Source organism: Sparus aurata, chromosome 14 (assembly GCF_900880675.1).
Source record: "Sparus aurata chromosome 14, fSpaAur1.1, whole genome shotgun sequence".
In the NCBI taxonomy this organism is placed as follows: domain Eukaryota; kingdom Metazoa; phylum Chordata; class Actinopteri; order Spariformes; family Sparidae; genus Sparus; species Sparus aurata.
The window spans coordinates 7,751,604-7,766,832 of NC_044200.1; the positions used below are offsets into that span (position 1 = coordinate 7,751,604).

The window sequence follows — 15,229 nt, forward strand, 5'->3', positions numbered from 1 at the left end:
CTGTTATCGGCGATACCCCTCTATTCTCGTGCTCCGTCAGCAAAACTTTTTCCGTGTGTGTTTAGACAGAAAATGAAGCTGAGTTTTCCTCTCTGTTAATTCTCATGAATTTGACCGTCGACAGTTTTAGATAAAGGTCAAAGTAAGGGACAAAATTTTGGTATTGGAATTCTTCCGGTTTCCGTTTGTAGTCTGTTTGTTGTTTTGACCAGTTGCGTTTGAGCGGGCTTTGGTTGCTTGCCGGTAAACCATGCAAACCAGTGCAATTGCAGAACCCATAGGCGAACATCTGATAACGACTTGGCTTGTGCCTTTTTTCATTAAACCTGGCTATTCTTGAAACCATTGGTCATCAGTGCTTTGTCGACTCCAACCCCATTCTTGTGCCTCATATTGCAAAATTTAAACAATGGCTCAGTTAGGAAGTCTTGTCCCTGATATTCTCTAACCGAATATCCACCGGATACACTGGAAGCCTCAAAACATTGGCCCAGAGGCTAAACCATTGTCAGCTGACAGCGAAGAGGTTTCGAGATTGAAACGTTTGCTGTAGCTAGTTAGCAACGGACATGTGGATCAGATCCGACCTGTATGTTAGTGAAGGAGATCCATAAAGACCCAGGATACTCATAAAGTGTTCAGTCCTGTTGAGACATTTTCAACCTTTATCTTGATTAACATGTCACATCTCATGGTATAGATCTTCTTATCTAACTCTCAGCCGGAAAGCAGATAGTCGATGTCCCAAAATCTCTTTAAATTACTTGAGTTCTTTTTTAGATAACAGAAAAGTTAGATTAACATGGCATCCTGCTCATATTGAGTTAGTTATTCAAATCTAAGTGACTGCAACAGTGGAGCTGGAGAAGATTTGATGTCCTGTTACGTTTATTTACACACATTTCTCCATAATTTATCCTGATGTTTGGTATTTTTGGAAATGTTGAGGCCTTGACTTAAATGTCAAATAAATTCTGTTGGTTTGCACAGAGCTTGGCTCGCACAGCATGCGTTTCATATAAAGAACGCACCGCACGGGGTTGAGGAAGATGGGAGCTGATTTTCCTTGTCACCATGTCGTGTTTTTTTTTCGGAGGCTTGCGATACAACGGCAAGACCCTCTGTTGAATTTCCAAAAACCAGAAATGATGACAGTCGTTGTGTTGTTGTGTTTCAGAGCCCTTCATGAGGAACGGCCGCCCCCCCACCTCCCATAGCATGCACTCCTTCCTGCACCAGTACACCGGCTCCTTCAAGAAGCCCCCACTCCGCAGGCCCCACAGCGTCATCGGTGGCACCCTGGGCTCCTTCATGGCAATGCCACGCAACGGCAGTCGGCTGGGTGAGACTTACACACTTACACATACGCACACACACGGAAGGAAGTGAGTAGTGGGAGAGCAGATGGCATCCAGGAACAAACAGGAAACATGTCACGGTCCTGATACTTCCATCCTGCACTCACAAACCCTTGAGGCAGCTTCTCCCTCTCGCCCTCAGCCGGGCTGTTTTTGCCAGACTGACAGCTGGATGGGGTATTAAGTCAAACATGACGATGTTTCCTGTGTGAACTGATTCATCACACTGGATCTGTAGCAGCGAGCCTGATCCCGAGGCTTGGAAGGAAAGCCGATGTTGTGATGATTCAGAGCGGCAGCAGATTTCCAGCTGGCGGTCAGGGAACAGCTAAGAGGGCGATGAGATGATTCAGGGAACAGTTTGAAACGGAGGAACAAAGTGTCGTGGGTATCAAACTCTAGCAGCCTCGAGGCTTTTTGAATAGAGTCTGAGTCTGGAGGGATGAGCACACAGTTATATTAGAAGCTTGTAATATGTTGTAGTGCGGCAACTGATGCTTAGAAAAGCAGCACGTCGGCATCATCTTACTAAAATGACAACATGTTGTACGTCAAAATCTTAGTGACTGTAAATAATAAAATCCTATAGATCCTGTCATTGACGGATCTGTTGAGGCATCTGTTAGAGCCCTTTGAGCTTGTTGCAGAGGTTGCCCCCATCGTGATTAGGCATCAGAGCCTCTTTATGCACAATTCAAGATCATGGGCTTGAGATATATAGACAGATGCATGATTTTTAGGGCAGATGCACATATTTTTTGCAATGATCTTTTAAAGACAAAGATATGTAATAGAGGCAGCTAACAGTAAACTTTATCGTCCAAAAATACATCAAATCACTGAAACGGTAAACGTCACTGGGGATTAATAGGTCGATACCTGCCGATAATATCTTCCAGCTGATATATTGTTTGGGCTCAAGCTTAAGGTGGATATGAAACCATCACTCATTCCACTGATCAGGTGGCACTGATTTCTCACCTGCCACCTGTCAGTCCTTTATTTATTCTGATAATGCTAACACACTAAATTAAGATGGCGAACACCTGCTGAACATCAGCATGTTAGCATTGTCATTGTGGGAATGTTAGCACCACAGCTTCAGCATTTGTTGCTCAGAGCATTGCTGCACAGCATGGCTTTAGAAGACGGCTGTTGACTCTTCCTCTTATCAGTCATCTTCAAGCCGTAATAATCAGATCATTAGGTTACTGTAATAATTTAACAGTACTGACAAGCAATCATTTCCGATCCATCGTTGATCTCATAGCCTGAGCAATCACTTTCACATCACTGTACCTGACAGGTGTTGCCGTAAACCTTAAACAAACATCGCTTAACGTTGTTTGACTAATCTTCTTTTCCACATGGCCAGGCAGGAATAATCAGCATCTGTGCACACCATCTGCCAGAGTCGATGTTACTCCTTGGAGTTACTCTGAGTTGTAAGCGATTATAATGTTCATCGTTTCAGTAAATGTGTGAAACCTCATTGGTGCGTCTCTAAGCTCATTTTTAAAGATTTGTGATACACTAAAGAACTTTTGAGCCCCGCACTGGACCCTGGCCTAGATGGAGGGACTTGGATCTAAAAGCAGGACAGTTAAGTAGGACATTGATGTACCACATATTGCTGCTACACTCTTATGTGTGCTTATTAGGAGAGCCGCTGAAGGGCGGAAAGGAGAGATGGAGAAGTGGGGAGAGAGAAGACTCGTTAGGTCTAAAAAACTAAAGGAAGGGAGGCAATTGAAGGTTGATGTGTTGAGATGATCGGGAAAGAAAAAAATCAAAAATGGGTGGAGAATGAAATCCTTCAAGGTTTTTGGAGAGAGGAGGAAGTGAGGCCAGAGAAGATAAGAGACGTGAGACTGAAAGCAAAAGACAAACAAATTACGAAGTTTAAAAAACAGCTCGAGGGGTTCTTGAAGGAACTAGGTTCGGCCGTTGAGAGGTGAAGAAAATATGTGAAAATGGCGAAAGTGAAAATATTATTGTGCGAGAAGGAATTTTGGGGAGTTTTTGGAGCAGGTGGGGACGGATATGAAATAGCAGGAGATAATTGAGAAGCATGTGAAAGTTGAAGGAGTTGAATAGTTGAACAGAAAGTAGGACAGATGAGATCATTTGGAGGCTTTGGTGAAGAGGCAAACAAGTTAGAAAAGCGCAGGTAGTGAAGGAATGTGTTGAAGCAACACAGTTGGAGCGAGTCAGGTTGGATGATGCCGGTGAAAACCTCGCAAAAGAGAGCGCAGGATAAGAGAACAAATACGCAGAGTGAAAGGGAAAGAAAGGCAGAAGTGGGAAGTGAAAAAAGAAAATGGTGGGGTTTTGGAAGTGGGGCAAGAAACATGTAAAGGAGAAGAGAAATAAAAAAGGGAAGAGATAATTTTGAAGGAGACGATTCGAAGAAGGAAAGTGGGAATGCGTTGTTTGCAAGGAGTTCATAGAGAGAAAGCAACCAGCTTCGGAGGAGGAATGTGGGACAGATGTAGGGGAGAAAAAGGGAGAAGAGGAAGAACTTTCAAGAATCCTGAGTCGTCAGTTACCAAAACACGCATTGAACAAGTTCTAAATGTGTGCCCAATCAAGAATCTTCTGTCAGATTAGCACTTTTACTCAATGTATAAAGATAAATCTCACTTGCTCTGCATCCCCGTGCTCGTCAACAGCAGAGCAGCTGACTGAACCTGTTTACAGCGCGCCCAAACAAACTCATTTAGATTTAATTAAATAGTCCATCAATGATTGGCCTTTTTCCATCAGGCATTCCGATTTCATGCTGCTCCTGGCACGAGCACTCTCCCACGAAGTAGCGCGGAACTTTAAGAGCCTGTTGGCTATCTCTCTGAGGAGTCGGAGGTGTGCAGCTGTTCATCTCACAGCACACTGTGGCTGCTCCTTCTTGTTCCATTACTCGCTTTGCAAAAACTCCAAATTTTGATGAACGATCGCAGCAAGCACTGACAAAAACATTGTCTTTTCTTGTGATTGGTTCACACAATAAATGTCACCCTGCATTTGCCACTTGAATGCTTTCAGTTTGAAGCAACAGGAAAGGAAAATGTAGGGTTTGCCTGAGCGGTACTGTAATACAGCTCTCGTGTGGCAATAGGGAAGCGAACATCTTTTCCTGCGATTCTCTTGCGCGTAGGTAGGCGATTTGAACCCAGTGTGGGAATGGCGGACTCTGCCACTAACAATGAAAAGCACTGTATTGAGAGTCAGTGACAGTCAATGGCAATTGATGAAACACAACTCTAAAAGAGGGATTGATTTCATGAAAAAAATGTGAATGCCTGTGACTTTAACAGTATTATCAAAATCCGAAAGAAAAATTGGACACTATTAATTATACTGATATGGTTGACATTGGAGTTGGGGTTAATGAAGTTTATGTTTTACCTGCAGTTAAACCTGTGTGTCACTGTGGATCTATTGGTATGCAAGGTTAGCAGTGGTTCTGAATGTGCACATGACAAAGGAAGATTCTGACGAAGGCGATTCTATGTGTAGAAGAGGGCAAAACTGTATTTTGATAAATGATGCTGCTGGGGAAGACGGGGGAGATGGATGAAGGTGAATAGTTGTAGAAGCAAAAGCAAAAACATGGACAAAGGTCATCCATCTCCTCCTCCAGATGAAAACTTTGCAACAATTTCCTGTTCCTCCCACTTTTCTTCTTCGTCTCTTACAGTATGTCCTTTCTTGTACTTTTGAGAGCAAGTCAGACAGGACATATTTTGTTGCCTGCCCTATTATGGTGAATTACACTGAAACACCAAAGTGTTATATTTTCTCTCCCACTTAAAGACCTGCTGTAGTATATCAAGTCCTGCCACTGTAACCAAAAACCAAAGCTCAGACGGAGAAGCGGCAGTAAAACCTCATGTTAACCATCTGTGGAAAAACAAAGTGACACGGGTGGAATAGCACGGGTCAGCCCTCGAGGAAAATCCTGAAAACAGTTCAGGTTCTAGCAGTGGAAGAGCATTTTCCTTTAAGCTGAGGAGACTCTGATTTTGGACCAGATGACCACAGACAGGTTCATATTCTGGGGCAAAACTGAATTTAGGTTGTCGCCGCTCTGCAGAGTAATGAAGCAGGACCTAATGAAGTTTGGAAATAACGTTCACGCATGAATGGAGCGAGAGAGCTTTGTTAGGAGGGCAAATCTACGCTCATTGTTTCCTAAAATCTAGAGCAGCAATTCTAATGAATAATCTTCGGGTGCGATATTAAGCGAAACAATCAGGAATTATCATGTTTGAAACGATTGCGAACAGTTAATCTCCATCGACAGAACAGAGATTTCTTTCTCCTCTCGTCTCCCTGCCCTCTGCTTTCACGTCTGATGACAGACTGCGTGGTCGAAGGCGCTGACACACTGATGACAGAGAGCTGTTCAACCATAGCTACTCATTAACTGTGTGTGCGTGTGCGCGCGTGTGTGTGTGTGTGTGTGTGGAGTAGGGGGTGCATGTGGTTTGTATATGTGTGTTTGCTCCTGCTGTGCTATGGTAGCAGTGGTAGCTTTACTGCCCGGGAGGAAGCGGTGCAGGTTGGAGTGTTTAATCTTTGGCCTCGGGGGTTACAAGGGTGTGAGAGGAGGTAAGAGAGAGGCGTAGAGAGGCGTAGAGAGTCGGGGCCAATACAAAATATTCAATTTAGATACGACTACCTGCAAATACATATCCTCCACGCTCACCACTACTAGAGCTTCATAAATATTAAAACCAAATGTTCCCCAAAGTTTTTGGCCTTTTTGGAAGCTGAGAATATTTCCTAGTTGAACTTTATTGAGGTAACATGATCATCGAGACAACGAACTGCATGTTTCCTTTCACACATGTTTCTCATTTCTGTTGTGCAAATAAAGAATGCTGTCATATTTAGGCAGAGTAACACACTGCACCCGCTCGACAGTAAAGCTAAGAGCAAAACCACAATGTGGTACCTAACATTTCTTTTCATCATTCATCATCATTTATCACAGCAGACAAGTTGATTTGTAACAGGGGGGAGCTAATGACATTAATGATGTCTTCTGCTCCAGCAGTTAATGCAGTTCAGCAATTTGTAATGTTTTGAGCGACGCCTGTAGTTGACAAGTCAAAATGTCTGCTGTTTAAAGGTCTATTCAACTATGCTTTTGCCCCGGTCAAGATGACAATCACAGCGGTGATCAGTTCCAGTGCTTGAACAATTAGCTAATTATTCGACTAGTTGATCAACAGAGTAATTAATCGGCAATAACTGTGATCGCTGGTCAGTTATTAAGCAAAATAGCCAACATTCTCAAAAACGAGGATTAGTCTGATTTACCCCATGTTTCTTTGTATCCTGCTTAAAGATGCCCAGAAAGTATGTGTGTGTGAATGTATTTCTGTATTTTCTGTGTCTTTTAATGTATTTATCATTCTCATTGTCTCAGATATCGTGCATGAGAACCTGAAGATGGGCTCAGACGGGGAGAGCGACCAGGCATCAGGAACGTCTTCAGACGAGGTGCAGTCTCCAACCGGCGTCTGTCTGAGAAACCGCGTCCACCGACGGATCTCCATGGAGGTGAGACAGGCTTGCACGTGCGCACGCTGGTGCAATAATTACTAAGAACTGGCTTACGTTGCGAGTCTGCATTCCACCCTTCACCCCCTCTCTCTCCTCTCCTTCTGCTCTGCTCATCACCTCCTCCTCTCCGCCTCGGCCTCGTGGGAGATCTGAGTCGGGTGGGGGGCTTGAGGCGGGGGTCGTTCATCCCTCTTAATGGGCTCTCAGTGTCCGGGCTTCATGATACTGATAGTAGTCGTGCTCCCCGAGGACCACAACAGCGGCTGGTAAAGAGATGCGGCGTGATAATCTGTGCTGTAACCACAGTGATTTTCTATAGGTCAGACATCTCGGTGAGCCTAGACAGCATGCTGGGATAGGAGACTCCTTTGTTCCTCTTGTAAGGATGCCATTCAAAAGCATTAAGTAAGATTAGAAATCATCTTTGATTTTTCCAGTGAATTTTATGCCCTCTTTATAGGATATATGAGTTACTTATATGCAAATATATAAGCAAACCATGTTGTTCCAGAAGACTCATTTCCCTCCAGTTTTCAGGTTTTGCTTTGGTGCACATCTTTTCTAAACCAAAAGTGACCAGAACAAGCTTTTTAAACACTAACCAGAGATGAAGATGATGCATTTAATTCAGCGGCCCACTGGGTACACCAGCCGCTTACTCAAAGCTCAGCTATAAAATATGAACAAGATGAATGGACAAGAAATCTGAGCGTCAGGGGAACTTTCTTTCCTTGCTACTTTCTCATTTCACCGTGGTTTATTCTTGGCATCGTCAGAGACATTTTTTTGTTTGCGAGCCACCATTAATTTCTCAGACTTGTGTTGTATTGTTTCACACTAGCCATTCCATTGGCTAGAAAAGCCTTTGAACCTCTGCCGCATAAATAAAATGAGGCGAAATGTTGGCGTTATGTAGGTTTATGTGACGGTGCGCGCAGACATTCCCAGTAAATCATCATCATCATCATCATCATCATCTCAAATATTTAGTCTGGGGGAAGTTTAATTCTGAAAAGGGTGAGCATCTCAGGCTGGAGGCCTCCTGCCCCCTGCTGGCAGAAGAGCATATTTGACAATACTCAAACCTTAATGTCCTTGATGTTTTGTCTCACACACACACTCACGGTGACCTATTTTTTCAGTCCTTTTAGAGTGTTTATCTCATTTGCGGGTGCACAAAAAAAGGCGAGGTGAAGGATGTGGTGATAATCACTTGACCTGGTGGAACTAACACAGACACACAAAAGCTCTGTTACTTGAGCTTCGGTGTGCTGCTCTCCTTGTGGTTTGATACAGCTCGAGGTTGTAATGAAGCTGCATTGTGCCGGTAAAGAGGTTAAGGATGGTGTGCGCTCACTTCCTGATGCTTGTTACCATACAATCAGGTTTATTTAATACATTTGTTCAATATGCACGATGTAATGTTAAGTTTTAATGTTGTATATAACTATAACCGATGACATTAACATTCAACAGCACTGTGGTAATTACAGATCCCAGGTCTGTAACGGTTTGTCAGATGTAAAGTAGGTGCTGGCCTCAAACACCACAAACACAACAACATCATAACAATGTGATGTGTTGAAAACACGTGTCTTGAAGTAAACATGTATGCAACGCTGTGATCCTACCCTCTCTCAAATATTTTGATTTTATGCCAATCAGAAGTACACAGAGCCCAAATCATCAAACGCTTGCTGAGGATACAACACTTGGACAATGGACACAAGCAGCAGATTTTTACATTTTAGCTCCAGAGGATGTCTGGACGGTTTTCTTGATGTGTAACTCAACATTGAAGCGATAATCAATTTGTTGCCGTCTGATTTTCTGCCGATTTACTAATCGATTCCTTCTGTCGACACTCGTGACACGTGTGACAATTTCTTTCAAGCCGGGATGACAACGTGCTTCGCAAACTGAAGGAACAACATGAGCCCGAAGGAAATGTAACACAAATAGATGAGACGCTGAGAGAGCCGGACTAAATCTGTTGTTGACTGATGATTTTTCAGACACCGTCTTACAGGAGGACAAGCCGTACGGAACATGTTATCTAATGCTTCACCTCTTCACGACACTGATATGCTCTACATAGTCGGAGCTTTTATTTGAACTCTCAGTTGTCATGATGCTGGCATCTTCTCTGAGCAGCACTGTCAGGGAGAACAAAGGACTACAGTTATGAAATGAGAGAGGATGAGTGGATGGTATTTGTGGAAAGGCCAAACTTAAAACACGCGCATGATAACCGAACAGATGCGACGTCTCCTCGCACTGTATTTTTATTCCACTCGGCCTTGTTTTTTCCCCACATCAGTCAGCATTATTTCAGTTCTTTATTTTGATCCCAGAATAGATACGACCACTCGTCCGCAACAGTAAAATACGAGCTTGGTAATACTGACAGCGACGGCCTGCGAGAGCCTGTGAATATGAGCTATAAACATTAATAAAACACATGTATTATTTGTTTTTATATCTCGCCTGGTTTTCTCGCCGTTTTGTTTCCGCAATCTGATTTGTGCTCACAAAGGTTTTGCCGAGCAGCCACGGTCGCACCTCGACCGGCTGCCTCTCATTTTTACCCTCCGTAAGATGGCGATCGACCTGATCTCTGTCTGTTCTCTCAGGGAATAGGAGGAGATGAGAGCGAGCTATTTTCGACACGTGTGTGCGTGTGTGTGTGCATGTGTGGGTAGATGGGTGGACTAGCCTACATTGTCTCATGCTGCTTGCTGCTGAAACATGCAGTACGGAACCACATATAGATGATATGCATGCAGCAAATTATTTTCTCATGTACAGGGGTGTGCAGAAAAGCAGCAGTGTGGCTCGTAACCATCAACTCATGTGGTTAACTGAGCCTGTGTTCTGGAGTTTGATAAGTATGAGTAGCAGAGTAGGGGTTTCTGGCGCAACTTCACCTACCTCCAAGGTGCATTGAGAAGGGAAAAAGGAGGTCAGAAAGCCCCAGCAACACTTGTAGTACATAAAACACATTTTATTAGACTGGTGCATTGGCCTGATGAAGTCCGCAAGCCATAACGGGTCGATCTGATAAAGTTCTATATTATATTACTGCAAGTGTTAATGTAGCTTTTTGAACTTAGTCCTTAGAACTTAGCCCAGTCTGCTCTGATTGGTCCTTTCACACATGCTTGACCCAGCGCAGTACAAAAACAGCTGTGCTAAATAAATTGTTGTGTGCCAAACTAAGTGGTTGAAATATGCTGATGTGTAAAGTCACAAAGTTACAGAATTAAAGGCGGGACTGCTGGCGAGGCGTTTCAGGAGCAGTGGTTTCTGTGGGAGAGAGGAGCTTCTGTTGGTGCAGACTTTGACCTTTTTAACTTTCAAGATCTTTATCATGCTCAAGAACCTATTGTATATAAAATGCTGAACGAAAGGAAAAAAAAAATAAAAAATCACAATAGGTCTTGTTTGAGCATTTGTTCACCTGTGTCTGTTTCAGGACCTCAACAAGCGCTTGTCTCTGCCTGCTGACATCCGAATCCCCGACGGTTATCTGGAGAAGCTGCAGCTGAGCAGCCCGCCCTTCGACCAGCCACTCAGCCGACGCTCCCGCCGAGCCTCGCTGGTCAGTGGCTGTGTGTCTTTGCACCTGTGTGTGTGTGTGTGTGTGTGTGTGTGTGTGTGTGTGTGCTGCCATTTATTGCTTTGCAGCGCTGTTACCAGATTTCCCCTGTGCAAGTTACCATGGAAACTGGCCCGATGTGAGACAAGAATGGATTAATCTAGAGCCATGAGCGCTCACCTCCTGCCTATAGCACATCAAATTAGATCATGATACTCAGCAGTTGTGTGATCATGCAGCTTTGTTGCAGATGAGGTTTATGCATATTACAGATATGCCGACAGCGACATCTAAGCTTATAAAAGTTATCACTAGTGCAAAACATTTTTGATCTATTCCAAAAAATCAGGTAAAAAAAAAAAAACACTGCATTTTTTGCTCCTTTAGTGCTTTGATGTATGGTTGTTTTCATCCAAGAGAAAAAGCCGAACACTGTCGGCCTCTCCTCAGACAAAATCTAACGAGCTACATTTTGTCAAATTAGCACCACTGAAAGTATGCCGAATTTGCAGTGTGCCCCTGAATGTTCAGACAACTGTCACTATTACTTTTATATGGTTGGAAATCTAAAAATGGGATTATTCTCTTGAAAGTTCTGGAGTTATAAGCAGCGCCCTTGTTATCTATGATTCATATATGTTTATTCATGCAGAACATCAGAGATAATAATGTCTTTAGAAAGTGAAAGTCACACTAAATCTAGAAATATGTAACATGTCTGTGTGTTCAGATAAGGCTAAGAAAGGACTTTGAGGGGGAGTGTGATTTTGAAAGCAATTTTGCTTTTATCTAGCACCTCGAGGGGTTTGAAGCACCTTAAGTGCAAACCTCTGATCTAAGACAATGACTGTACAGGGCGAGAGAGCTTAGAGCTGCTTTTCTGCACGGTCTTTCAACACGAATACACAGAGAAATCCATAGAACAGAAACGGAAAAATGACCAGAAGAAAACACACCTGCATTTTTTGTTTAGAGTTTATAGCAGGGGTATCTTAAAGATTTTGTCGAACTTAAGTCCCTTGTTGAAAAAATACTGTTATGTTCAATTTTAACTTTGTCTTCTACATGGCCCCATCACTTAATCTGTGCTAAGTTCTGACTTTGTCCTTCCTTTTTTCCTCAGTCGGAGATTGGTTTTGGGAAGTTGGAAACGTACATTAAGCTGGACAAGCTGGGAGAGGTGAGGGAGTCCTGAAATCCCATCTCACACTAGGGAAAGAAGTACATCGTAAAAATCGCTTAAATTCAGTACTGTTGATCAATTATCTGCGTTGCATTCAGGGAACCTACGCCACAGTATTTAAAGGACGCAGTAAACTGACAGACAACCTGGTGGCGCTGAAGGAGATCCGGCTGGAGCACGAGGAGGGAGCGCCGTGCACCGCCATCAGAGAAGGTATTCAGCATTTGTCTCCTCCATTTTGTCATTTTAGTCTGTCCAATGCTACATGAAGCATTCTTAACTCATTTTATCACTAGTAAAGTGATACATTCAGCCAAATAACATAAGCAGCATGATGTGTTGCATGTTAAAATAATGTAATTTGTGGTGCTCAAAGCATAACTAACTAGCCTTTGATAATGTTTGTCCATCAGATTTCAGAGTCAATGGCTGTTTTTTCTCTTTGTGTAAATATCCGTCTGTCATTGCCTCTGTAGTGTCGTTACTGAAGGACCTCAAACACGCCAACATCGTGACGCTACACGACATCGTCCACACCGACAAAAGCCTCACGCTCGTCTTTGAATACCTGGTAAGACCCTCTGCTTCCCTGTGTGCTCAATGCATTATGGTCTTTGTGGAGAGCTTCACTGACAAAACACCGGATATAAAAACACATGAGCGTTTCTATAGCTTATATAAGACCTTTATTAAAGGACCACGTCAGTCACAAATAAAGATTTTTTTTTTCCCTTTTGCTAACCCTCTAAGCTCTATTGCTCGATCTCTATTGAGATCCAAACAGCATATGAAACAATCAAGTCTATGATCCCAAATCATCACAGATGATAATGTTGATCATAATGTTTTGAAAAACTGTATTAGAGAAATATAAGTTTGTTATTATTTAACATATTATAAAACAAGCAGATGAAAGCACTCAGACATTATGCACAGTGATGTAAAACAGGAAGGAAATGTAGGAAATGAGCAGATTATAAACAAAGAGTATTACTGCTATATGAGTGTGTGTGTGTGTGTGTGTGTGTGTGTGTGTGTGTGTGTGTGTGTGTGTGTGTGTGAGAAACAGCAGATTGATGAGTCAGAATGACCAGGTGATCGTTCATGTGAAAAAGTCACGTTATGATTTGCAAAACAAGACGTTTTCTTGGTGTCATTGTGCCTACTTCCTGTCTGATGGCGTCATCTCTCCCCGGTAGGATAAGGACCTGAAGCAGTACATGGATGACTGTGGAAACATAATGAGCATGCACAATGTGAAGGTCAGGACGACTCTTACTATTACTGATGATTGCACTCTATATTCTTTTTCTTTTTTTTTTTACTCTCTGCAGTGGAAAAATCGTTCTCTCAATTCTGGGAGCTTTTATTTCCCCTCTTCTGTGTGTGCTCAGTAGAGATGAGGCTGCATGGTGTTTTGCCAGGAGCACCTGTTAATGACCCTTTGACAAAAATAGTTCCAGCAACTTACCTCATAAAGCGACGGACTAAAAGTCTTATTTGCATATTTCTGTTTGCTTTTACATCCCGTTGGTTGAAAGAGATGCATTTTTTACATCGAATGAGACTTGTTAATAACATGGAGTGTTTACGTATCTTTGCAGGTTTTCCTGTTCCAGATTTTACGAGGGCTGTCATATTGTCATAAGAGGAAAGTTCTCCACAGGGACCTGAAGCCTCAAAACCTCCTCATCAACGAAAAAGGGGAACTCAAACTGGCTGATTTCGGTAAGCTTTAAGTGCCAGAGTGTTTCTGCTGTTATTGCGGTAAATTTGGGAGGAAACGTTTGAAAATGGTTTGATTATATCTAGTAGTGCTCTTTACAGATCCTCTCTACAGATCCTGCTTCTACTTTGTGTTAAAATCCTAATGTCGGCTCATGTTTTTGATGGGTTGACAGGTCTGGCGAGGGCAAAGTCTGTCCCGACTAAAACCTACTCCAACGAGGTGGTGACTCTCTGGTACCGGCCTCCTGATGTTCTACTGGGATCCTCTGAGTATTCAACACAGATTGACATGTGGTATGTGTGTATACGTGTTTCAGAAACTTAACACTCAGTCCAATAAATAAAAATAGGCAAAGATAATAATAAAAGTGAGTAAGTACTGCTCCTAACATCACTGTGTCATTTAGTATGAGGGATTAGATACAATCAGCTGGTTAATCATTTAGTTGATTGATTGGAAATGTATCTGCCACAGTTTTAATTGTTAATCATTTTCTTAGGAAGCATGTACGATGAAAGGGACAGGTGCATGATAGTGTTCTGAAACCAACAGTATTTTTGCAGTTTGGCCAGTTATAAACATGTCGAGCAGCCGGAGCTTCGGCTCATGGAGGCCCTTGGTGCCCAATTACTACAGTTTGCGTTGAAAGTCGTACAACATCAAGTCAGATCAGTCAAATCTGAATGCACAAACATGATACACCCGTTTTGAGATTCAGTGTGACCTAAACTTCCCGAGAATGTCAGTATCTCAAATGTTAAACGCAAATGAACATAAGTAAAATGATGCTCTAGTGATTGTTGTTGTCGTCGTTGGAAGTGCTAATAGCTAATTCGATGTATTTTAATGGTGACTATTTTGTCAAAATTGACTTTAGCCCAAAGCTGACTGACTCTATGTCATCATTACACTTTCCAATTACATCCTCAAAATCAAAATGGGAACTGTACCTGCTAAGAGCATGATTACCTCCCATAGAAGTAAGACAAAGAATAATAATAGTAGTAACTTATTTTCTAAATGGGCATTATTCCCTATATTCTGACATCGTATCCACCAAACAATGAATCCGTTTATCAAGAAAGTAATTACCAGATGAATGTAATATAAAAAATAATTATTATTTACATCCCTTCAATGAATTTGCTGTTCTATGCGTGTGTGTGTGTGTCTGCAGGGGTGTTGGTTGTATATTCTATGAGATGGCTGCAGGTCGGCCGCTGTTCCCCGGCTCCACCGTGGAGGACGAGCTCCACCTCATCTTCAGGTTACTTGGTGAGTAACTCCTGCCAGGCCAGTTCACCACAGCAGCGTGGATGCCTCACGACACGTTATAATGTACCTGATTACCTTGACAAGGCAAAACACTGTGTAACTGAGAGGCTGTGATTCTGTCACTTCAGGCACTCCCACAGAGGAGAACTGGCCGGGAATCTCCTCCATCGAAGAGTTCAAGTCCTACAACTTTCCCAAATACAAACCACAGCCGATAATCAACCATGCTCCCAGGTACTGTCTTCTGTGTGTGTGTGTGTGTGTGTGTGTGTGGGTGTGTGTGTGTGTCCTGCATGTTCCTGTCTCTGCGTTTCTGCTTCTTTTTGTATGCTCCAGTGACCCCGTCACATACATACAAGTGATGGTGTGTGTTCATGTGTGTGTGCGCCATGGGCAGGAATTCCTGTGGAACGTTTCACAGACAGTCTTCCACTTCCTTCCTCCCATGAGCCCTCACATTCCCATCAGGCCGAGCTGCAGGCGGACGGTTAACTGTTGCTCTTCCTTTTGTCTCC

General features: G+C 42.9%; 1 protein-coding gene across 1 annotated transcript in view; it reads left to right on the top strand.

The window, feature by feature from the left end:
- Positions 1-15,229, top strand: part of cdk17 (cyclin dependent kinase 17) — a 41,207-nt gene that overhangs the window by 22,292 nt on the left and 3,686 nt on the right. The window contains exons 3-13 of the mRNA XM_030439835.1: positions 1,178-1,342; positions 6,793-6,926; positions 10,405-10,530; positions 11,651-11,707; positions 11,809-11,923; positions 12,187-12,281; positions 12,910-12,972; positions 13,315-13,438; positions 13,612-13,732; positions 14,617-14,714; positions 14,843-14,948. Coding sequence (XP_030295695.1) covers positions 1,178-1,342; positions 6,793-6,926; positions 10,405-10,530; positions 11,651-11,707; positions 11,809-11,923; positions 12,187-12,281; positions 12,910-12,972; positions 13,315-13,438; positions 13,612-13,732; positions 14,617-14,714; positions 14,843-14,948 — 1,204 coding nt within the window. The remainder of the gene's footprint in view (positions 1-1,177; positions 1,343-6,792; positions 6,927-10,404; positions 10,531-11,650; positions 11,708-11,808; positions 11,924-12,186; positions 12,282-12,909; positions 12,973-13,314; positions 13,439-13,611; positions 13,733-14,616; positions 14,715-14,842; positions 14,949-15,229) is intronic.